Below are 23967 nucleotides of genomic sequence, written 5' to 3' on the forward strand. Positions count from 1 at the left end.
TGTTGTAGTTGCAGACAACACATAAACAAATGCATGTAGTTATGTTGTTCCACTACATTTTTATAAAAATAGGAGGCTATAGTTTGGCTAATTCGTCATCTACCTCATGCCCCAAATCTTGGGAGTCATTCTCAACTCCCCAATCTAAAACTGTTTTTACTGACTGCTATGACAAAAAAGTAAGAACTATAGAAAAACAGATGTGGAACGGGAAATGAGGGTGGCAGTGTTCAATATGAATCCAAGATTCGAAAAGCTATTTAGTGCCCAAATATATACATCGCTTATTAGAAAACAAATATTACGTAAGAATAAGATTAAATATATTTTTTCAATTTGTGTATACGATTTTCCAATCACTAACTTGTTATGACACAGATACTTACTAAATTATTTGGACCTAACTACATTATAAATGGAACTCTTAGCCATTTCTTTTGGCCTAAAAGGTATGTTCAAGTCACGACAGTAAGGACACTAGGAACAGAGAAAGTCTGAGACTCTTTGCCCTAATCCAAGCCATCATCATTAGCCACTTGGATTATAAAATATGACTTGATTTCTTGCATTCCCTCTGTAGTATCATGACAATGCACTTTGTATCTGCTGTGAGGAGCCGGAGAAGCCCATCTTCTGTGCTCAAGGATACACTTCATAAGCTGCTCCCAGCTAATGTTAATGACTAAATAACAGCAAGGACACCAAGACTGGCCCATTATTGTGAGACTGTTAACTCCTCTATTGGACAACTCTGGCTTGCCAAGACGTTTTAGAAACACACCCATAGAGGATTGTGTTTCTCTCCTACACAGGAATAAACACTTACACAACTTTCTCACTGCCTTCCAAACTCCTCTGGCTCTCCCCGCTCCCCCTATTTTCCCTCTGAGGCATTTTCTTAGATTTCTGGCACATCAACACATTTTGGCTTCTTCTTCTGCAATGAACATACCCTTATTTGCCCCTATAACCTGATTTACATAAAAGAGCAAGAATAATCCTTTTCAAAAGTAAATACATCTCACAATGAAGCTCTCCTACTCAAAAACAAAAACCCCTACCCACAACACCTCAATAGCTTCCCAATCATCCTTAAGGATAAAATTAAGTCCTTAGCCTAACCTACAAAGTTTAGTGATCTATCTTCCCCACCACCTTCCCACCACCCATCTCCCACTACTCCAAAGTGCTTCTATGACCTCAACTCCATCTGCCATTCTTACCCCTTCACTCGCCTCGCTCCAGCTACAAGGCCCTTCTGTTATGCTCTCCCAGTTAGCCTCTGTACTTGTTCTTCACCTGTCTCAAAGGCTCTTCCTCACATTGCTTACTCACTTCATCATATACTTTTCTGACCACCCTTTGCAAAATATAACTTTCATCAGTGACTATTTTTTTTACTCAGCTCTATTTTTCTTCATCACGCTTATTGCCACCCAACATTAAATTACAATTTGGTTTTGTTCCCCAGTAATATATGAGGTTCAAAGGAAAAAAACGTGGTCTCTTTTGTTTTTCTCACTGTATATCTAGCATCTAAAACACTGCCTAGGGCGCCTGGGTGGCTCAATTGGTTGAGGGTCTGACTTCAGCTCAGGTCATGATCTCACAGTTTGTGAGTTTGAGCCCCGTGTCGGGCTCTGTCCTGACAGCTCAGAGTCTGGAACCTGCTTCGGATCCTGTGACTCCCTGTCTCTCTGCCACTCCGACGCTCGCCCTCTGTCTCTCAAAAATGAATAAATATAAAATAATCTTAAAAATAAAAAATAAAACACTGACTAGAGGGGTGCCTGGGTGGCCCACTCTATTGAGCGTGTGACTTCGGCTCAGGTCATAGTATCTCAAGGCTAGTGGGTTCAAGTCCCCAGTCAGGCTTTGCACTAACAGCACAGAGCCTGCTTCAGATTCTCCATCTCCCTCTCTCTCTGACCCTCCCCCACTCATGCTCATTCTCTCAAAAATAAATATTAAGAAAATAAAATAAAAACACTGCCTAGAACATGCTACGCTTTAAATATATTAAACGGAAAAGCGTAATAAAAGTAACATAACTAATAACGTGACAGCTAAAAACACTTACTAAGATCTTAAATTCAGTAAGGATACTGACACTTTAGAAATACCAGTAACTTGGGGAGCCTGGGTGGCTCAGTTGGTTGAGGGTCTGACTTCAGCTCAGGTCATGATCTCACGGTTCGTGAGTTTGAGCCGCGCATCGGGCTCACTGCTGTCAGCTTAGAGTCCACTTCGGATCCTATGTCCCCGTCTATCTCTGCCCCTCCCCTGTTCATGCTTTCTCTCAAAAATGAATAAACATAAAAAAAAAAAATACCAGTACCTTAATAAGAATGGTACCAGATACTATTCTAGGCATAATACACATATTTATTCCTCAACATACTATGTAGGTACATTATCCTTATCGTACAAAGGAGGAAACAGAAGCAGAGACAAAGAGTAACTTCTCTAAGTTTGCCTAGCTAGTAAGTGCCAGAACTGGGATTCAAAACCCAGGCACTCTGGCTTCCTAAGTTCAGTGTTTAATTATATTCCTGTCTCTCCAACCCCACGCAGGGCCTGAATCTACAATCCCAGGCTTAGAATACTAATGTTTTATCCCTCTACGATATACTATAAAATTACATTTATTCTAAAACTAGAAGTAGGTTAAATTTACACATGAATCCAGCTTGGAAAGAAATGTGGAAAAACAAGAACATGACTTATTAGGTAGTGGCAGCAGCTTCATTTCATTAAAAATTGCTAAGGCAATAAGAAAACAAATTTAAGAAATATAAAACAATATGCCAAAATAAGTGACAAAAATAATAAATGAATTGGTATCATGGCACAGTAAGATCCTGCACAAGTCAAAACCCTTCTGAGACCTCAGATTATTCATTAACCTGTAAAATGGGAGTAGTATGAGGTTTTAATGAAATAATGCACATTAAATACAATAAAACTGTCAGGTAGGTAGAAAGCACAAAATAAATGTTGGATAAACAGACATTAGGTAGTAGTAAAATTAAAAGATTAGTGTGGAAAAGGAGTGGTCAGGAAGAGAAGTGGCTGAGATCAATTGATGGGTATGAATTAAAGCAGAAATAGGTGAAGAAGAGCTTTAGAGAGAAGCAGCAGAGCACAAGTGTAGGAACATTCTAGGACAGCAAGGTCTGGCTGTAATGAGAGGTTAATATTCAAAAAGAAGAGAACAAGGCTGGGAAGGCAAAATATGGGATCTGACTCTAGCAGGTTTAATGCCTTGATGAAGATCTTCAGAAAGTGTGCAAAAAGCTAGTCAGAGGTTACAAGCAAAGGAATTTGTGGAAATAAAAAGCGGTTCTAAGAAAGAATAATCTAGGGACAGTGAACAGAAAGCAATAAAGGAACTAGACATTTAAGGTAGGCAAATTATTGAGGCTAATGCAATGGCATAAACATGGGAAAATGACCTAAACTAAGAAGGTGGTGAGATCACAAAAAAAAGAAAGCGAATACATTTGCCAACTTGGAATAGCAATCAACGCTAAACTCCTAAAGTTCAGTCATCTTCTAATTCTACAGGCGGAAGTCCAAACGCACTCCAGCAACAGACAGCAGCAGCCCCACCACAATGGCATTGTGGCACACTAACACACAGCTATGGAAGGGTCTGCATAGTACCCAAGAAAGGATTTGTTTGTATAAATTATAACTGATTCAACATTATGCTTAATACTACCAGCACTCTCCCACTTTGAAAGGATTTTCTGAAGTGGATCTAAAATGCAAAGATTAGAATAAGAATGTTATTATCCTACGGACATCATTTGCCAAGGGTGTTGCTGTGTCAAAAGTTAAGAGCCACTGGGCTGCTACTACTACCCTTTTTTTTTTTTTAAGACTTTTGCCTCTTCTCAGTATAGAAACACAAGGATATAGCTGGTAAAGGAGTCTTTGAGTCACAGAAAGATGCGTCCAATGCCCTGAGGCAAGGTAATTGATACCTGAGTGGTTTCAGCCTCTTTATCAAAGGGGAAGGGGTGGGTAGAGAATAGGACGCTTACTTTCTTCTATAGTATAAGATACTCAGCAAATTTAAGTTCCCTTCCACTTTTCCACTATTTTAACAGCTGCTGCAGGGAAAAAGAGAATATATAGAAATATAGCAAAGACGAAAAAAAAAATCACTCACCATCATTTAGGGCATCAATGGCAGCCACTTTTTTATCATTTGCCTGATCCATCATTTCCTCGGTTATCTAGGGGGAAACCGTAGGTCAACTTAGAAGTAACAGAGAAAGCAAAGAGAAGGAAGCAGCTTGGGCTTTCTTAGGGATGGGGAGATATAACCCTCATTTTCACTCATTCTTCTCTTGTTTCCAGGGAACAAAGAGGATAACTATGGTAAGTGATTAGTAAGAAATTACACAGGATGAGCTTTAATCTTTCATAATGAACAATAAATTGCACTCCCTACCTTTACTTTAGACATCACCTTTGTGTCCCTCCATCCCAACCAACCTAAGCAAGATGTTCCTGCCCTGGTCTTATCAACTCCTTTCTAGTTATTCACAAATACTAAAACTCAATCTCCTCATAAAGATGTAACTAAGTCCTGTTATACTTGAATTTTAAGTGAAATGTCTCATCCTTTTGTTCGAACAAAGACCTACAGAGTACCTATACTGTACAGAATACAAGATGTTGACAGTACAATGATCATTAGTAACAAAAACTTAGAGCAAACATCCTACCTAAATGGAAAGTAGTTATTTCTTTTAAAAAAGGCAAAAAGATTCATTCCACCATTAACCACTGTGTAAAAAATATTACTGCTGCTGGCTAGTTCATTAAGAAAATAACTTGACAGGTTTAAGAATTGGAAGGAAACACCAAGCTGTCTTCATATTTAACTAGAAAACCCAATAGAACTGACAGGTTGTTAGACCTACTAAGACAATTCAATAAAGTCCTTAGAAACACAGAAACAACATAAAAAAATAAGAGTTCCTCCATATCAGCAAAAATCAATTACAAAACTGGACAGAACAGGATACCATTCTAAGAACATGTAAGACTTTCAAGGAGAGAAAAAGTAAAATTCTATTAAAGAACACAAGATGTATACCATGTTCATGGGGAAAAAAAAAATTTTTTTAAAGTAGGCTACACGCCGAGCATGGAGCCCAATACGGGGCTTGAATTTATGACACTGAGATTAAGACCTGAGCTGAGATCAAGAGTCAGAGGCTTAACTGACTGAGCCACCCAGGTGCCCCAAGAAAAAATTTTTTGAATACTTCAACCGAACCGCAAGTTACTCAGTAAATTCAAAGTAATTCCAACAAAAACTCCTACAAGTTTAAAAATCTTTTTCAAACAAAGAACAAAAAAGAACAAAGACACACTTTACCAGATAGTCAGACATCCTACAAATCCAGAGTAATTAAAAAAGAAAAAAAAAGACAACTCAGTTTATGGCAACATGGTACACATAAAACCCTGAATAAATGTAAAAGTCATCTTTGACATAAGAATGTAGAAATCCTCAAAGAACAAGATTAAATGAAGACTTGAAATCCAGTAAGGTAGCCAAGTACTCCATCTGCTTTCACCCTTTTAGCAGGTGTCAAACCCAATGATCTCACAATTCTGTTTTTGAATGTAGTGGACACATGAAAGAAAATCTAGATTCAGGTGAAGAGAATACATGTTGTCTAATCAGATACCCTCCAATAAATCTGGAATCCCACCCACATGCCTATACCTGCAAGAATAGCAAACCCAAAATAAATTGGTCCCAATGAAAGGAACAGCCAAGTAGAAAGAAAAAGGAACTCCCCTGTAAACTTATAATGATAAGCCAGAGTTTCTGGTGGAATTCACATTACTTGTATAGTTACACAAACAACAGAAAAACCATGCTGAGATTTTAAAGTGGTCCTTGACTTGGTAGCTCCAATCCAGAGTCTTGATGGAAGCAAACACTTCCCTCTTTGGAGGAATACACCTTCTACCAGGGCCCCAAAAACTTTTCCACAGGTGAAATGTCAAAGAACTCATGGTCAAAATATCAACACATAAGTACACACAGTCAAAATATCCACACACACACAAACCATCCACAAATAAATGAGCAAGAGTCAGGAAAAGTAAAAGAATAAGGCCAGTAAGAGTTTGATAAAGATTTTAATGTGTTTAAGAAAATAGAGGCACATTTTTAATATGAGTAAGGAAAAAGTGACTTATAAATAACCAAGTGTACTTTAAAATGAATCAAAGCAAAACATAAAGATGAAAAACACAAGCATTCAAATTCAAACATCAACAGCATACATCATTCAGCAGTGATAAAGAGATGAAACTTAATAGTGAAAAAATCTAATACATATCTAACTAGGGCTCCAGAATGACAGTAGAGAGAATGGGGAAGAGGCGATATTTGGAAGGTATTAGTTGGAATGTTCCAGAACTAAGAAAGTTAACCCTAGAATTTAAAATGCCCAACAGGGGCCCCTGGGTGGCTCAGTCGGTCAACTGTCCAACTTTGGCTCAGATTGTGATCTAACAGTTCACAAGCTCAAGTCCCATGTCGGGCTCTGTGCTGACAGCTCAGAGCCTGGAGTCTGCTTCAGATTCTGCGTCTCCCTCTCTCTCTGCCCCTCCCCCACTTTCTCTCTCTCAAAATAAAAGCATTAGAAAACTTTTTTTAAATGCCCAATATATCCCAAGTAGCACAAATGAAGTATTATAAACCTAAATACCTGAAAGTGACACATCATCAATAAATAAAATCCATAATTTAAAAAATTCCTTTTACAAAGAATGACAAAAAGTACCTATATTTGTTCTTAAAGATGCACACAGCTTTATGGAGAAAATGCTAAAAAATTACTTAAAAACATTAGGAAAGACCTAAAAAATTAGATACAGATTCATGGGTAGTTAATCTCAGTTCATCAATTAGATTTGGGGTGGGGGGATGACACTTGATAATATTCTAAAATTTATATGGAAAAAGCAAGGCCAACAAAACAGCCAAAATATTCCTAGACCGCTGGGGGTCCTTACCCTAAGGTTAAGGTAAGACAATGTGTCATCAGCACACAGAAAAAAATTAGACAAGAACACAGCACCAGAAGTGGCTCACACGTACATGAAACAGTGCATTTTGGCACTGGTGGGGAAAGAAATTCTTTAATAGCGCTGACAGGTAGATTAAAGGTGAAAGGTTAACATAAAGTTTTCAAAAGGGAAAAATATATTACAGTAATTATAACCTTGAGCTAATAAAGCATGATATATAAGAGAATTATCAATTTAAGAGAAAAGATTGTTTATTAAAACATAAAAAATACAAGTCACAAACTAGCAGAAAATATGTAAAACACATATAAATGACAAATTGTTAGTCTCTAGAATATAAAATGAACTATAAATCAGTATGAAAAAGGCAAACCAGAAGAAAAATGGGAAAAGTCAAAATAGGACTTCACAAATACCTGTGAATGAATGACTAATAAACATTAGAACATGCTCAACTTTATTAGAAATCAGAAAAACTCAAATTGAAAGCCACAAGGGCATACCATTTCACACCCGGCTGAGATGAAATCTGATAGTATCAAGTGTTGACGAGGAAATGGACCAAGCTTCTAAACCACAATTACTATATTTCAGTGTCTCTCAAGCCTTTCTCATTATCAAACCCCCAAGAACCATTTGAGACATTTTTTAATACTCCCCCACTCCATTTTAATACCACACAGATATACCACATGCATGTTATGACCCTCTGGAAGACCACTAACCATTGTAATATGTAAGTTTTTTTTTTTGTAAGCTCCCCTCCCAAGAACCAATTTTCACCACCTTGAGGGTAACACTGTACCCGTTGTGACAAAATCACTTTGGAAGCCAATTTAATATTAGATATCCCATTAATAAGTAATTCCATTTGTAAATGTAAATGTTAGGTGAACTTAAAGAGCAGTCAAACCAGATGCAAATTGAAAAAGCAGATAAATGACAAATAACAAAGATTTCAATGGGAATTTCTACAAATGTTTTAAGTACTAAAATAAAATGCTTTCCTAAATGCCTTAAGTTAGAGAAAGATTTAGTATGTGATTTTCCTGGCAGAATTACATCATAAAAGTCATTGCGATAGGTGGGACCTTTGCATTCCTTACTACAAGCAGAAAATAAGCCACTGGACTCACCTCTACATTTTCATCTCCCATTTCTTGAGGGGCATCAGTATCTGGTTCAATCACACCTTCATTGTCAATTTCTGCCAAAGTTAAAAAAATGATAGTAAGACCTGTGATAGCAGCCACCAGCCACATAAGACTATTAAAAACTAATGAACTATGGCTACTGCAACTGATAAGCTAAGTATTTTACTTTATGTTAATTTATTTAAACATATTAGGGAAATAAAAATATTTCCTTATTAAATACTACTGTATTGTTTTGTTAAAATTATATTTCATTTTAACTGTTGCATCACCAGCGGTATTTAATCTTATTTTAATTTTAAAATAAAGGCACCCTGCTAATGCAGACTCAAATGCCAAAGCTAGCACTATAACCAAAACAGTAATAAGAGGTATGTCATAAATTTCATGACAACTGTAATTTGTTACAGCAAAGCAAAACAAAATAACTCCTCTATATAAAAAACTTTTCAAAATAATGGGCAATAAGAGACATTTTTAGCAAACAGAGCGAATTTAATGTTTCCTGTTGTCAAAAAAGAAACTGAAATTAGCTACCTGAAGTCAGAATTATCTCAAACGAAAACATTTCAGTCAATTTTTAATGGTAACTGAGCCTGTCACTTTGTCTAATCATAAAACAGCTTAATTCATACAAAAAAAAAAAAAAAGAAGGAAAAGCTTTTGGATGAAGAGTTGGTTAAGACATTATTATACTAATGGAAATTTTTAGAAAATTACAAGACTAAAAAAGATATTACACAAAAAGTGAAAGATCTTCAATTAAGCCTCCAAACAAGAAGCCCTTTCTAACAGTACCAAAGTTCACTTGGTTCAAAATTTGAAAAATTACAAGTACTCTTCTTTAGCTTTTAGACAGATTCTATGAGTTAGGAGACTGCCCATTTAGTATCTGGGATATGTGTTTATAGTTTCAAAGGACTTCCAAATTTAGGAAGAGACTTTTTGTCAGTTTGCAGCCTAAAAAAAAAGCCCAAACAGAAACAACCAAACTAATGGCATATCATCTCTTCTAAAAGGAACAAGTTTCATCAGTGTGTGTACAAGTACAAATAGGAAAATAATTTTTTGGTATTTGATTCAGTTATTGAAAAACTTAAAAACAGTTTTTATCTTATCACTGGATCTTATCAAAAAAAATTTTTTTAAGTTCATTTATTTTTGAGAAAGACAGAGACAGTGTTAAGCAGGGAAAGGAAAGAGAGAGAGGGGGAGAGAATCCCAAACAGGCTCCATGCTGTTAGCAGAGCCTGATGCAGAACTCAACTCATTAAACTGTGAAATCCTGACCTGAGCCAAAGGCTTAACCAACTGAGCCACCCAGGGGCCCTTGGAAAACTTTTACCCAAAAAAAAAAAAAAAAAAAAAAAAAGAGGGGAAAAAACTTTTACATATATTTAAAACTTGGGTATGTTACCCAACTTTTTCAACTACAAATTTCATTAAATTTGAATACAGATCAAATATTTCCAAGAAAAATATAACCTCTAATATCTGCATTGAAATGTGCTGTAAAGATAAAAATACACTCTGCATTTCAAGACGTCGTATGATAAAAAGGAAAATATTTCACTAATAATTTCTCCGTATTGATTACATGTTGAAATGCTAACATTTTAGGTTTGTTAGTTTAGATACATTTATTTGAATTAATTTCATCTGTTTACTTTTTAATTTTTTTAAAATGGCTACTATAAATTGCATTTCATATGTAGCTCAGCTACATTGCATTTCTATTAGATAGCCCTGATTTAGTCCATTTAGTAAAAATCAGCACCGGATCTTATCATGAGGTTATCAAATACAAACTAACTACTACCTCCTCACCTAGATCACTTTCCTCACTTGATGGTTCGTCTGTCTTTATGTTTTCCTCCGCCTTCTTACTATCTGTTTTTTCTTCCTAGCAAAGGGAAGGCAAACAACGCTTTCAGTATTTAATAACACACCCAATATATACACAGTAATTTATAAAAACTTATATGTAAACTGTTCACATCCATTGTATTTCAGTTGTTAATGCTCCCTTTCTTGTTCTGTTTTGGTAAACTTTAGTTCTGTTTTCATTTCTTTTTAAATCAAATATAGGTCCAATCCTTCATCCAAACATTTTAGATGAGTTTTAGAATTTAAAAAATATTGCATTATAGAAGCTAATACAAATGCATATCCCACAGTTATGTTACACCCTCAACAGGCACTGTGGTCTACAACTCTCCATAATCAACACATTACTTCTGCAAAAGAAAGTCTGAGCATTCATAATAAGTGGGATAAAGACTATAAATAGCCTCACATCTGTTTAGATTATGCTTTACTGCCAAACAAACTTACTAAAAATCTTCACAATTTCAAGGGTTTTTGAGTTTGGAATTTCAAATAAGGAGCAATGGAACTATAATACACAAATGATGAGAATTCAAAGAATTTCAAAGTGCATATGATGAAAACCAAATTTCTTTCCCATTCTGTAAGTAACCGCTGTGATTTCTGGCATATCCCATTAGATATTCTCAATGCATATATATAAGACAGCTCTGCACTTTGACCTTTCCATTTAATGATGCTGTGTATCGTAGGCAATAGATCACAATCAGCACACCCCAGTCTATTCATACAATTGTATTAGTAAAATTACATAACCAGTTATTTAGGTTTCTCTTTGTAATTCTTAAAAATTGGAATCAAAGCCCTACCTTATTACAAAATATATGTTGAGAATACCATATGCAAGGTGTCAGATGCTTTAGCATATACGCTGAATAAGACCAGGTAGAACTCCAAATCAGAATATTTTGTTACAAAAATATTTTAGCAGAAATAGATTAAATATAATTTTGTCTTCATACACGTTTACCACATGGTAAAATATCCTATTTCGGTATCCTACCAAAAGTATCCTATCAGAAACTACTAAACTCACAAATGATTCCTCTAAAAAAAGAATAACTACTTTGAAGGCTTTTGCTGAAGTTCTCTTATATCACTTGCTCAAAGACAGAACTTCTGATTTCATATCTAAATAGATAAACCTTGTTTAAGGTTCTAAATAATAAAATAAATTTTCTTATCAACTTCTAATCAGTAAACTTGGGGATTTTACACATAAAAGCCCAAAATAGGAGAAATAAGAATTCTGAAGGAAGCATTCTTAAGAGTATACCCACCCCCATCACTAAATTTCAGCTACTGCCAAACTCCTCCTGATCTTACTCACCTTTTTGGCAAATATGTTAAAGCAACATCATGACTCATAACTTAGAAATATCCCTGAGGTGGTATGGCAGAAAAACTTAAGAACTACTGATTTGGGCTATTTTTCATTTACTTTGCAAGTATTAATTAAGTACCCACAATACACAAAACCCTGTGCTAGGTGCTAACCATAGAATGACGATGAAGACTACAAAATGCATACAATCACAGAGCTTACCACCCACAGGTCATGCATATAACACACACAGAACGTTTACTCCCAAACGTGGTGAACGTTCAACCCGGGTGTTAAAACAGATGCCAGACACTTGATGTCCAAATAGAAATTTTACAAAGATCTTATCTCCAAGAGATCCTAAAGAAACCAGGAGTGGTAATTTGAGAGCAGCACTTTAAAAACACCTGTAAGATACTTCATATACAATTTTATTGCTAAACATACAAATGAAATTCATAACTTACCTTGATATTGTCTTCTGATTTAGTTTTATGAGTAGCAGGTGGTATTTTACCCCCCATGCTTGAGGAAGATGAGAAAAAAGATACTTGTTTAGAAAACTAAAATTCACTGAGCCAAGCAACATTATTTATGCTGGAAAGAAAAGACACAGATGATTATCTTTTCAAACCTTTAAGAGTAAACTCAATTAATTTGAATGCTTCAGTATTTTTTCATCTTAAAATTTTATTTATTTAGCAAACTAGGTTTTTTTTAACTTTTTTATATTAATTTATTTTTGAGAGACAGAGAGAGACAGCATGAGCAGGGGAGGGGCAGAGAGAGAGGGGGACACAGAATCAGAAGCAGGCTCCAGGCTCCGAGCTGTCAGCACAGAGCCCAATGAGGGGCCTGAACCCACGAACCATGAGATCATGACCTGAGCCAGTCGGACGCTTAACCGACTGAGCCACCCAGGCGCCCCAATTTAGCAACCTAGTTAATGAAAATCTAACCCTTTCTTCGCCTCACTTAGCCTAATAAAAACATAATTACATAGCTGGTCTGTGCCCATTCCCAGAAGAAAAGAGGCAGAAAACACGTTAATGACAAAATCATTTGTACAGGTATACCTAATCCAAAACTTCAACTTTAGTAAGAGCTCACTTAAATTCAAATAAGCAGTTTATGAAATGATTATGAAATCACAGTATAATTCAAAATGTTTCCTCTGACTGGGACCTACAAGGATTCTTTCTGCTTATAATCAAATGCCCCTCACAGTATAAATTTTCTCCTTATCCCTTCCCACAATCCACCGATTAATACTTCCCCTTGGCCTTGCAAGTCCTTCTTTTCCAAACATTCCAAGGCAACACCATGAATCATACACAAATAACTTTAATACGAGGAGGAAAAAAAGATTATGAAGAATTAGTGCTATATGCTCCATTTGGGGCAGACTCTGAAGCATATGGGCCCCAGGAAGCAGTCCAGTGACTAAAATGTTAAATGGATTAAGGGCCTCCAGGATAGTGAAAGCTGGAGATCACGAAGACTTAACTAAAAATTTGCCTTGAAAAAAGATTAACTTTCATGTAAAATAGGAGATATATTAACTTGGAAAACAAAAAGGAATCTACTTCAGAACACCCTTAAGGATTGATTCTTTATAACTAGAGTTCTATATCCATGTTTACATTCATTTCAGGTGGGTGGAATTTCTGGACATAGGGTATGTGTATGCTGGATTTAAATGGATACTGGTTCCCCGAAGTTCTACCAATTTATCCTTCTATCAGCGGTGCCTAAGAATTCCAGTTGTTCCACAACTTGGCCAACACTTAGCTATTGTCCGTCTTAAAATTTTAGTCATTTTGATAGATGTACAGTGGTATCCCATTGTAGTTGAGTCTCTTTTCACTTATTTATCAGCCATCTGCATAGCCTTTTTTGTAAAATTCAACTCTCCTCCAGCTATTAGATTGTCACATTTATCTGTAGGTGTTTGTATACTCTGCATACAAGCCCTCTGTCAGTTTTATGTGCTGCAAATAGCTTCTCTCACCTGTGGCTTGTCTTTTCACTTACACTGGAGCCAACAAGAAACAAAACTAGAAATCTAAAACAGTAAATGCAGGGGCACCTGGATGGCCCAGTTTGTTAAGCATCTAACTCTTGATTTCAGCTCAGGTCACAATCTCAGGGTTCTGTGAGTTCAAACCCTTCAACAGGCTCTGCGCTGACAGTACAGAGCCTGCTTGGGATTCTCTCTTTCCCACTCTCTCTGCCCCTACCCCGCTTGTATGCTCTCAATCTCTCTCTCAAAATAAGCAAACAACAACAACAAAACAAAATAGCAAATGCAAGAACAAAGTCTGGAATTTCTTGTTAAGCACCAATCAAGAGAAATGTGTACACTTTTCCCATTTTGTTCCATATAAGTTACAAAAAAATCTTCACTTAGTACCTTTCACAACAAAATTCTTTAAAATTCTAATCTACAGAGAAACTACTTTTCAAAAGAGCACAGTAATCAAATGACAGTTCTTTGCAGTTAAATTTTAATGAAGACACATGGTCTCTCTTAAGGCCATGTTTTTTCCCTAAGTTTCGAAATGCAACATTCAGGAATGTACTGAGGTACACATTCAAACGCAGCCGTGACAGTCTAACCTACATTAAAATTTGGGGAAGGGCCAGTCTTGCCAAGAAATGCGTTAAGCTAAATCTAATCCTCAAGAAAGATGAGACAAACCCAAATTGAGGGAAATTATCCAAAATAATTGGTCTGTAATATGCAAAACTGCCAAGGTCATGAAAGTCAAGAAATGACTGAAGAATTCTTTCAGAATAGGTATTAGGAGTCATAAACAATAAAGTACAACATATAATTCTGAGGATTTGATAGCATTAATGCAGGATTCTTAGTTTCCCAAGTTTGATGATTACATTGTACAGACTGTCCTTGTTTGTGGGAAATACACAAAGGTGCTGGGGGCACAACACTGGGAATAGTTTCAGGAAACATATCGTTTGTATCGTACTTGCAATTTTCCTGCAAGTTTCAAAAATTTTATTTTTTTTATTTTTAAAACTGGAGGGGAGGGAACACAAGGTTTATTCACAAGCTACATACAGTTTCTCACATTCTGAATTCTAGTTACCTGTCAGAAGATTAACACCAATTTATATGTACAGAAATTTCATTTAATGCTTCCAAGATTTAAAACAAGCTAGTTCCCTGCCCAACAGTGCAAACTGGACTTTGCCAGTATAGTCTTTTATGTTGCCAACTAGAGCTAGTGCAGAGACCTTCCTCATACAGAATCACACAAGACCTCATTCATAATTCCCTTCATTTGATACATACCAATTGCTTTAAGCAATAGTTACTTAGGCACCTGTACAAAAACACTGGGTGTTACATTCTAAACTCAGACTAGAAATGCAACCTGTTCATTTAATATATTTACTGAAAAGCCATATGCCAAACACTGTGCTGGAGATTAGAATACAAAGATACTCCCTTTGATCTTAAATTACCATAGAATGAAATAATAAAACAGTGTCAAACAATGCTGCTTCCTCTAAAAAAACATCCCAAAACATATTTGTTGAAAAGATCATAGTCTCCCAGGATCCTCAATGACTAATAAGACAAAAAAATTTCTGCTTCGTATTTCCCTTTGTCCCATTGAGAAAGCTCTTGTTGGGGCATCTGGGTGGCTCAGTCGGTTGAGGTCAGCTCAGGTCATGAGATCACTGCTCATGAGTTCGAGCCCTGCATAGGGCTCTGTGCTGACAGCTCAGAGCCTGGAGCCTGCTTCGGATTCTGTGTCTCCCTCTCTGTCCCTCCCCTGCTTGCACTGTCCCTCTCTCTCTCTCTCAAAAATAAACATTTTTTAAAAGGAAAAAAAAAAGAAAAGGCTGTTAAATAAATTTTTAACACCAAATAAAATTTTAAGCTATAAACAATGGTAGAAATTCTGGCAAATAAGCAAATAGACTAAATAAATTGTTCTTTAATGTCTAAGCCAGGGTACCTACAACTAATCTAGTATGAAGAGAGAACTCTGAAATGGTTGCAACTTGGGGAGCTCTAAAAGTAGGATTAGGCTTAGGAATATTCCTGGGCCCAGAAATCTCCACATTCAGCCCAATCTTCTATAATCCTGCACTTAAGAAGGATGACGTGAAGTCAGAGAGAAATTGATGTACTTCAAGCAAAGGCCTCAAAGCCTACAAAAATTTTAATTTAGATTAAAATAAAGAGATAACAAAAGCTTCAGAATAGGGCCCCTACACGTGCCAAGATGCCTCATCCCATAATGAAACCAAAAATTTAGGATGCCACATGAAAAGTATAAATGGAAAAAAAAAAAAAAAGTATAAATGGAACCAGGAAAAAAATCCTGGAATTACCAATGTGAAATGTTAAAAAAAAAAAAAAAAGATACATTAAGTATTTTCTGGAAATAATGTCTGACAATATTTTCCAGACCTTAAACTAGAATTCTCTACACAGCCATAATCACTCCAGCACAAGTTACATTGTTTTTAGGGACGTTTTAACCTTTTCTTCACAGCTCCCTTTTTCCTCTTGAGCAGCGGAATAAAACATTGTATACACTCAGTATAATGTTCACTCTTGATGCCAAGTATTAAACTTCCCTGTGGTATATATGCCTGCTTTACCTGGAATTTTAGAAACAACTTAATTGTAGGCTCTTTCCTTTAATGACTAAATATAAGAGAATAAAAGCATACTCACGTGTCAAGTGAGACACTGAAATTGTCAACTTATTGAGTAAGAAGAAAGGACCAAAATCTAGGCCTAAATTCCTAGTCCTGAAATTAGCATCTTGTAGGTTTTTCTGTTACAAAACGGTATTCTTGTTAGCTATTGTCAATAATAGTTACGTTACTACAGTAAGTGTTCTCGGAATCTTACACTAATAGCATGAGCAAAACCTTACAGTAGTTCAAAAACTGAAGAAGTAAAAGACTGAGAAGCTTCTCAGAGAAAAAAAATTGTACCACTATATACACCGCTGACAAACTTTAAGCTTCTTCCTTATAAGAGTTTGTTGAAAAAACCATTCTTTCAAGTATTTGGTAATCGTGTGTTCCTCCTCCCCTATGAAAAGATCAATGTTCAGAGTAGTACCTCTGAGTCACGTTGCCTTGCACTGTCGCTATTATCACCATGAGGTGCGATTTGTGCCTGTGTTTCATCTTTTAAATTCCTCACCACTAATAGTGATTTTTAAAAGTCATCTCGGGGAAGATTTCCCTTTCTCCCTTAAGTTCCCCTCCAATATGCAAAATATTAATCTCTATTATATGGTAAATATTACGACAAATTTCCGCATTTATTATACTGTTTCCAAGCATTTGGCACAACGCCTACTCAATTCCGCGCACGTAGCGAAGTACTCCAGATTTAAGAATAACAAGAATAGATCATGATTACAAGCTGGTCCTTGAAAAATCATTTTTCAAGTGTTAAGTGTGATGGCACTGCTACTACGGAGATACAGTAAGTGATTCCCAAAATAATTCTACGCAGTTAGAATCGCTGTAAATTTAAAGGTAGCCAAACAGTGTTACCATTTTTATTACAACTCATTATATAACAAGTTATCATTTTTACAACACTATTTAAAGACGTAGTGCGTAAAATAGCCATGTGTCACTGAGACCTTTTAAACAGGACGCCCGAGATTTCAAGAAAACTCTACGCGAAAGAGAAATCTTGCAGCTCCCCTTCCCCACCACCACGTCTACAGTGTCCCAAGTCCCTGCAATCGTCTGCATTTATATTTGGATCAAGACACACCCCGGACGACCTCAGGGTGAGGGGACCCAGCTGTGCCCACCCCACCCCCCCTCCCGTCCCCGCCTCTGTACTATCTACGCTTCCCGGTCCTCCATTAGCCCCTGAAGTCGCCTTCCTTTCCTGGCCAGGGAGAGCCACAAAGAGGAGGCAACTCAGCAGGCCTCGCGGCAGAGCTCCCCTCTCGTCCTCCCCGCGCCAGCTGCGGCCCAGCTCCCCCTCCGGCCGTCCCTCTTCCCACCCCCAACGGTCCTCGGCCCGGGTCTCACCTCTCCACCCACTCCCGCAGGAAGCGCATTTCCTCGGTGTGCAGAACGCTCGGATCCTGCTTACACATTTTCACGAAGGCCCGAAGCTCGCTCACTTTGCGGGGGTCCATGGTCCAGAAGCGACGGCGGGCGGCGGACGCAGCTAAGGTGGCAGCCCGATTCCAGGCGCAGGTACTAGCCCAGCGTCACCGTGGGGAAGGGGGCGGCTGCCGCGAGACAGAACAGACTAGAACCTCCCCGGCCGCTGGCTCCTCCTACCCAACGGTCTCGTGACCCCGGGTCCTTCGCCTGTTCATTCCTACTCCCTCCACCTCTGCTCCTGCGCACTGCCTAGAACCTTCTAGAAGTGTGGCTGTTCAGGCTGTTGCCTGCCTGTACGCCCGCATTCATATATTCTAAATGCTGACCCAGTTCTCTGGGTGCATCAATCCCCCCACATGGTGCTTTTAAGAAGACGAGAAATATCAGCCCCTGCTGGTAGTCATTTAGAATCGGACATCCTATGCGTACGGGGGAATTTAATGGAGCACGACGACCTGACGCCAAATGGGTTCTCTGTCAGGAAGGCAATCATAGCGCTAAGGCGTGACGTCATCATTCAGCGCCGCTGGGGGAAGGAAAGCCCCGCGAGCGGCGCCGGCCGGAAGGGGAGGGGTGTTTGGCTTGGTTTCCTGGCGACACAGCTCGGCGGCCCGTTGCTTCTCTGGCTGTTTTCCTTTTATCCTTCCTGCCGCGTGTGCGAGGCCATCATGTCTTGGTTGCTCTCAGCAGCTAAGCTGGTTCCCGCCGTAGCAACCGCCCGCTGCCTCTCAGGTTAGACTCACCTCCCACGGTGTCCCTTCCGGGGCTTGCTCTCTGAGAAACCTGAGGCGCCCTAGAGGAATTCAAGTTGGTCTCAGGGAATCCCTGGTTCGGCGGACCATTCTCGTGCTGGGGCTTCCACTCCCAAACCCTTTGTGTGCTCCTCGGATTTCTTTTTTACCTGCTGCTTCTGGAAAAGGGTGGGCCCTGTTCTCCCTACCGTTGAGGTATTCTGGGAAGCTGGAATGACTGCCGAGAGAAAGTGTGTGCCATCCCCCAGAGGGGCGGTCTTCAAAGTTACTCGGACTCCCAGACGTTGTCTCAGTTATCACTTGCTTAGGTGACAAAGTGTCTCACATCAAGTAGCTCTTGCTTTTGTTAGGTTATCGAAAATCCTGTTTTCCTGTTTTCAAAGAGTGGCTTGAGAGCTGTCTACAGAATGTACAAGAAACATGTTTAGTAATACAAATCATTTGAGCAGTTCCTCTCGGAAGAGGTAATGCTTGGAGATACTCCCTGGGCTTTTCAATGTCTGAAAGCCCTGTTGGTAAAGGCAAGATGAAGGAGTCCAGGAATAATTGGGACCATTCTTTTAGGGTGTACCCTATCGTGAACAATTAATCTGATGAACATAAACCTCGATCAGTGAAAGCTGAATTATCTACCCTGCGGGCGGATCTGTCATTGGATCATATTTCAGGGTTTTTGGCCAATAGGTGAACGGTGTGTGAACCAGAGCATGTGGTATTTGAAATCAAATCTATGTCTTGGAACATATTTGTTACATTGATGTACTTTAATTTATTGAAAATGGGATGGTAATTATATCAAGATTTCTTCCTGTAAAAAATAAAAAAATAACCATTGTCCCGTGCACAGAACTTGCTCTTTGGTTCTAATAGTTAAGCTACAGAAAGCTGTCCTCCATGGGAGTAGATGAATACATTTGGAGTTCATCTTAATCACAGAGCCTTGTGACTTTTTTTTTTTTTTGGGGGGGGATTTGTTGAGGCTTTGTGTAAAACCTTATTAATGAAAGTTTAGGACTAGATACTGGAGCATACGTGCTAAGATCGTTGAAAAATGTATTCATTGTGCTTCAGTTTGCCTCAATGCAGGAAGTAAATTTAACCGCTTCTTACCATTAATATCATAATATGTATTGGCATTTTGACTGGATAAGATCTCCTTGGATCTTCACAAGTTATAAATTAGGGTAGGTATTCTCAATTTATGGATGGAGAACTGAAAGTAACACAGGATCACAAGTTGCAAGTCAGAAATTTTAATTGTGTAATTACCATCTAGTCCTTTTTCTGCTGTACCACCATTAGGTCTTAACTCTGGCTTAGTAGAGGCCTTTTGGAACTTTTTATTGAGCCAGAAAGAATGTTCTCTTCATTCAATAACTTTGTAGCAGTCTTTGTGGATGAATCTGCATTTCCGTGGAGTTGCTCACTATCTAGTCAGAATGATGGATAAGCAATAGATAAATGACAGTATAACAATGGATTGTAATAGTCTTGACTCAAGTGACTTAGGGGCTTGTATGGCAGTAATGGATTTTTTTTTTAAATGTCATTTTGGGATTTTACTAAGTTTCAGAGTTTAAAAATTTTACTGACTTGAGGTGCTCGTAAATAGACCTTTGAATGTCTGTGGTGCTCTTGGTTGCTGTTTAGAAAGACTCTGGGTACAGAGCCTTTGAGTAGAGTATTGGGTACAATAGGAAACTTTGAATAAGTAGAGAATAATTTTTTAAAAGCCTGTTTGCAGTTAATTCTTTCAACAAACATTGAGCACCACACATGAACATAGAGCATAGTTTCTACCATCATAGGAGACAAAAAAGCAAGTAATTGTAGTATAACATACTAAATTTAGTAACAGTGCTGTGGAGAAGGAAAAAGTGATAGATGTTTCCTGACAGCAGGGAGGGACCAAGAGGTAATGTAGGGCATGCCCTTAAATATTAGGAGATATTTGAGACTTGAAAAAAGGCTTTTACCAAGCAGACTAGAGTGACGTAGCCATCCTGGCAGGGGGAGCATATGCAAAGGCATGGAACAAAGCTTTGCAATCATCAGTAAGCCTGGGGGAGCTTTTTTGAAATATGGTCCTAGGCATGTTAGCAGGTGTTAAACCAAAATGGTTCTGTGGTTAAATAAGTTTGGGGAAAGCTGCATTTCATCATGCACATAATAGACTAATTCTGAGTCTCTAAGAAAGAAGTGTATTTGGCAGTAATTTGCAAGCTGAATTTGACCATGGGGCCCTTTTTCTGTCATGAGTCTTGAATTTTTTATCCCTTAGAACACATTTGGGAAAAGATGTATAGGGTGAGGTGATTAAAAAACCAAGTTGGGGGGTGACTGGGTGGCTCAGCCGGTTAAGCATCCAACTTTGGCTCAGGTCATGATCTCATGGTTCATGGGTTCAAGCCTCACTTCAGAGTCTGTGCTGACAGATCACAGCCTGAAGCCTGCTTCAAATTCTGTACCTCCTCTCTATGCCCCTCCCCTGCTTGTGTTGTCTCTCTCAAACAAACAAACAAACCAAGTTGGGAGGAAAAGGAGGTTGTTGGCTCATGAAGGGTCTTGTTATTTCCAATCTTCTGGGCAGTGGGAAACCATTGAGTAACTTTAAGCTATTGAGTAAGACTAAGTCTGAATTTTTAAGAGTGGAAAATGGACTGAAGGGCATGTCAGTCATTATATTTTTAGAGATGCTGGTTTTGGTTTTGTTACTGGAAAATTGCGTTTTTTCCAACCCTGAGTTGTCCCACATACATGACAGATACTTAATATCACATTTTATAAAAGTAACATTTAAAATACTTTAAGCTTTTATGATTTTATTTTCTGAAAATAAGTTTTAAATGCAAATTGTCCCCAGACCTTTCTATAAAATTTCCTATCTACCAACCAACACAAAGTTAAACAAAAGCCCTCATTTTACTATAGCAGTCATTTAAAGAGTAGATGTTATAATCTTTTTTGGTTTCCAGATTTGTTGCATTGCTAAATGCCACTGAACTGTATTTTGCCAAAGGTGATTGGGTTTTAGTTTTGCTTGATTATTTGTTCCCATCTTTTAGTCACATTAAAATTTGCAGTCATTGGGGCGCCTGGGTGGCGCAGTCGGTTGGGCGTCCGACTTCAGCCAGGTCACGATCTCGCGGTCCGTGAGTTCGAGCCCCGCGTCAGGCTCTGGGCTCATGGCTCAGAGCCTGGAGCCTGTTTCCGATTCTGTGTCTCCCTCTCTCTCTACCCCTCCCCCGTTCATGCTCTGTCTCTCTCTGTCCCAAAAATAAATAAACGTTGAAAAAAAAATTAAAAAAAAAAATTTGCAGTCATTACATTTCTTTTTTTTTTTTTTTTTTAAATTTTTTTTTCAACGTTTATTTATTTTTGGGACAGAGACAGAGCATGAACGGGGGAGGGGCAGAGAGAGAGAGAGACACAGAATCGGAAACAGGCTCCAGGCTCTGAGCCATCAGCCCAGAGCCTGACGCGGGGACTCGAACTCACGGACCGCGAGATCGTGACCTGGCTGAAGTCGGACGCCCAACCGACTGCGCCACCCAGGCGCCCCAGTCATTACATTTCTAAGTGATAAAAGATTAAAATAATATGATAATCTTTTTGCTAAAAAAGAAAAAAACTTAAGAATTCAATGACAAGGAATATGCAGGATGCAAGTTAAGAAATTATTTTCAGTTAATAAATTCAGGCATCTCAAATGCAGCATGTCCAAAACTCAACACCTGTGGTCCTATCTGAGATAATAGCAAATCCCTTTTTTCAGTTGCTAAAGCCAAAAACCTTGACTCCTGTCATGCCCAGTATTCAGCCTATCAGTAAATTCCGTTTGGCCCTACTTTTAGACTATATCCAGAATTTGATCACTCTTTCCTCGCCTACGTCCATCACCCTGGACCAAGCTATTACAGACTCTGCCTGAATTCCAGCAATAGCCTGATTTCCCTGTTTGTACATCTGCTTACTTTGAGTCTTTTCTTGATGACAGCAGCCAGAGTGGACCTGTTGAAATATGTCAGTTTGTCATTCTTCTGCTCAGAGCCTTTAAGTGGCTTCTCGTCCCACCTATAATAACAAAGTCCGTAATGTGATCTAGCAGTACCTGCATAATCTGACCTCCTGTTACCTAATTTCATCTGCTTGTTCTCTTAATCGTTCACAATGATCTCTTTGAGCCTCAAACACACTTTACACATTCTGCATTAGAGACATTTCACTTGCTGTTCCTTCTCCTATAATTCTCTTTCACTTCATATCCAAATGGCTAACTCCTTCACTTTCTTTACATCTTTACAAAGATGTTAGCCATCACTTTTCCCTCGGTACCTTAACTAAAATTTCAACCCTCCTACTCCAAAACTTATGTCCCCTATTCTTACTTTATTTTGTTTTCCTTAACACCTATGACTGTCATTATATTTTATTTAGTATTTGTTTATTGTCTTTCTCCAGCTTTAAACTCCATGACAGCTAAGGTTTTTCGTGTTTGCTCATTACTGTATCCCAAGTACCCGACAAACAGTAGGTACTCAAAAAATACCATTGAATGAATGAATGAATGAATAAAACTCGTAGGCTGAAAAGTAATATATTTTGAAACTAAAATAGAGGAAACTAAGAAGTGATTGTGTTGAAATTAAACTAAGCTCATTTTAAATGTCTGAAAACATTTAGCTAAGCCTACTTGCTCAATATCTGATGTAACTCATTTTTCTTCCATTGTAACCTTAAACTATAGTGGGTAGAGATGTTTTAGAGTAATGTATTTGTAGATCCTTTGTACGTGGTATGTACTAAAAAAGAAAATAGAAAGTTTCCTATCTGGAGTGAGTCACTGGTGGCCTGCCATACATGATATAGCCACATTGCTCTGAGAAATCCAGGATAAGTCTAGCTTTCTTTTTTAATTCTGGTAAAATACACATAACATAAAATTTACCATGTTAATTGTTTTAAAATATATATTGTGAAACAGACCACCAAACAACACCTCTTCCTCCCTTGCCTCAGTAACTACGATTCTACTTTGTTTTTATGAACTTCTTACCTTATGTAAGTAGAATCATAAGGTATTTTGTCTTTATGGCTGGCTTATTTCACTTACCGTAATGTTTCAAAGTTTACCTATTTTGTAGCATTTAACAGGGTTTCCTTTTTAAAGCTGAAAAGGGCTGCCTGGGTGGCTCAGTCAGTTAAGCGTACGACTTCAGCTCAGGTCATGATCTCGAGGTTCATGAGTTCAAGCCCCGAGTTGGGCTCTGTGGTAACAGCTCAGAGCCTAGAGCCTGCTTCGGATTCTGTGTCTCTCTCTCTCTGCCCCTCCCCCACTCACGCTCTATCTCTCTGTCTCAGAAATAAATAAATGTAAAAAAAAATTTTTTTTAATAAAAAAAAAAGCTGAATAATATCCCACTATATGCATGTATATTCATTCATTGATATTTGGGTTGCTTCCACCTCTTGGCTGTTGTGAATAGGTGCTACTGTAAACATGGGAATGCAAATATAACTGGCTATTTTTAACTTAAGAGAAAATACTTTATACTTTAATTTTTATTTATAATAATTTCAGAAGTTTGTATAGTGGTTTTAAATAGATAAAAGGAATGAAATAGATCGTGAATTCTGCTAAAGAAAA

At 38.0% G+C, this 23967-nt stretch overlaps 2 protein-coding genes across 3 annotated transcripts in view; one reads left to right on the forward strand and one right to left on the reverse strand.

Annotated features, from left to right (window-relative positions):
- ST13 (ST13 Hsp70 interacting protein) overlaps nucleotides 1-17718 on the reverse strand; it is a 31561-nt gene extending 13843 nt beyond the window's left edge. The window contains exons 1-5 of the mRNA XM_047065665.1: nucleotides 17488-17718; nucleotides 11904-11961; nucleotides 10053-10128; nucleotides 8208-8278; nucleotides 4178-4244 (exon numbers count right to left, since the gene is read on the reverse strand). Of these exons, the coding sequence (XP_046921621.1) occupies nucleotides 4178-4244; nucleotides 8208-8278; nucleotides 10053-10128; nucleotides 11904-11961; nucleotides 17488-17597 (382 nt within the window). The 5' untranslated portion in view covers nucleotides 17598-17718. The remainder of the gene's footprint in view (nucleotides 1-4177; nucleotides 4245-8207; nucleotides 8279-10052; nucleotides 10129-11903; nucleotides 11962-17487) is intronic.
- A 475-nt stretch (nucleotides 17719-18193) lies between these two features.
- XPNPEP3 (X-prolyl aminopeptidase 3) overlaps nucleotides 18194-23967 on the forward strand; it is a 76113-nt gene continuing 70339 nt past the window's right edge. For both annotated transcript variants that reach the window (XM_047065987.1, XM_047065988.1), the window contains exon 1: nucleotides 18194-18300. In XM_047065987.1, the coding sequence (XP_046921943.1) occupies nucleotides 18237-18300 (64 nt within the window). In that variant the 5' untranslated portion in view covers nucleotides 18194-18236. The remainder of the gene's footprint in view (nucleotides 18301-23967) is intronic.

This window comes from Lynx rufus, unplaced genomic scaffold (genome assembly GCF_022079265.1).
Source record: "Lynx rufus isolate CCGP_SWC_20201006 ecotype Redwood Valley unplaced genomic scaffold, mLynRuf1.p SCAF_7, whole genome shotgun sequence".
Lineage (NCBI taxonomy): Eukaryota > Metazoa > Chordata > Mammalia > Carnivora > Felidae > Lynx > Lynx rufus.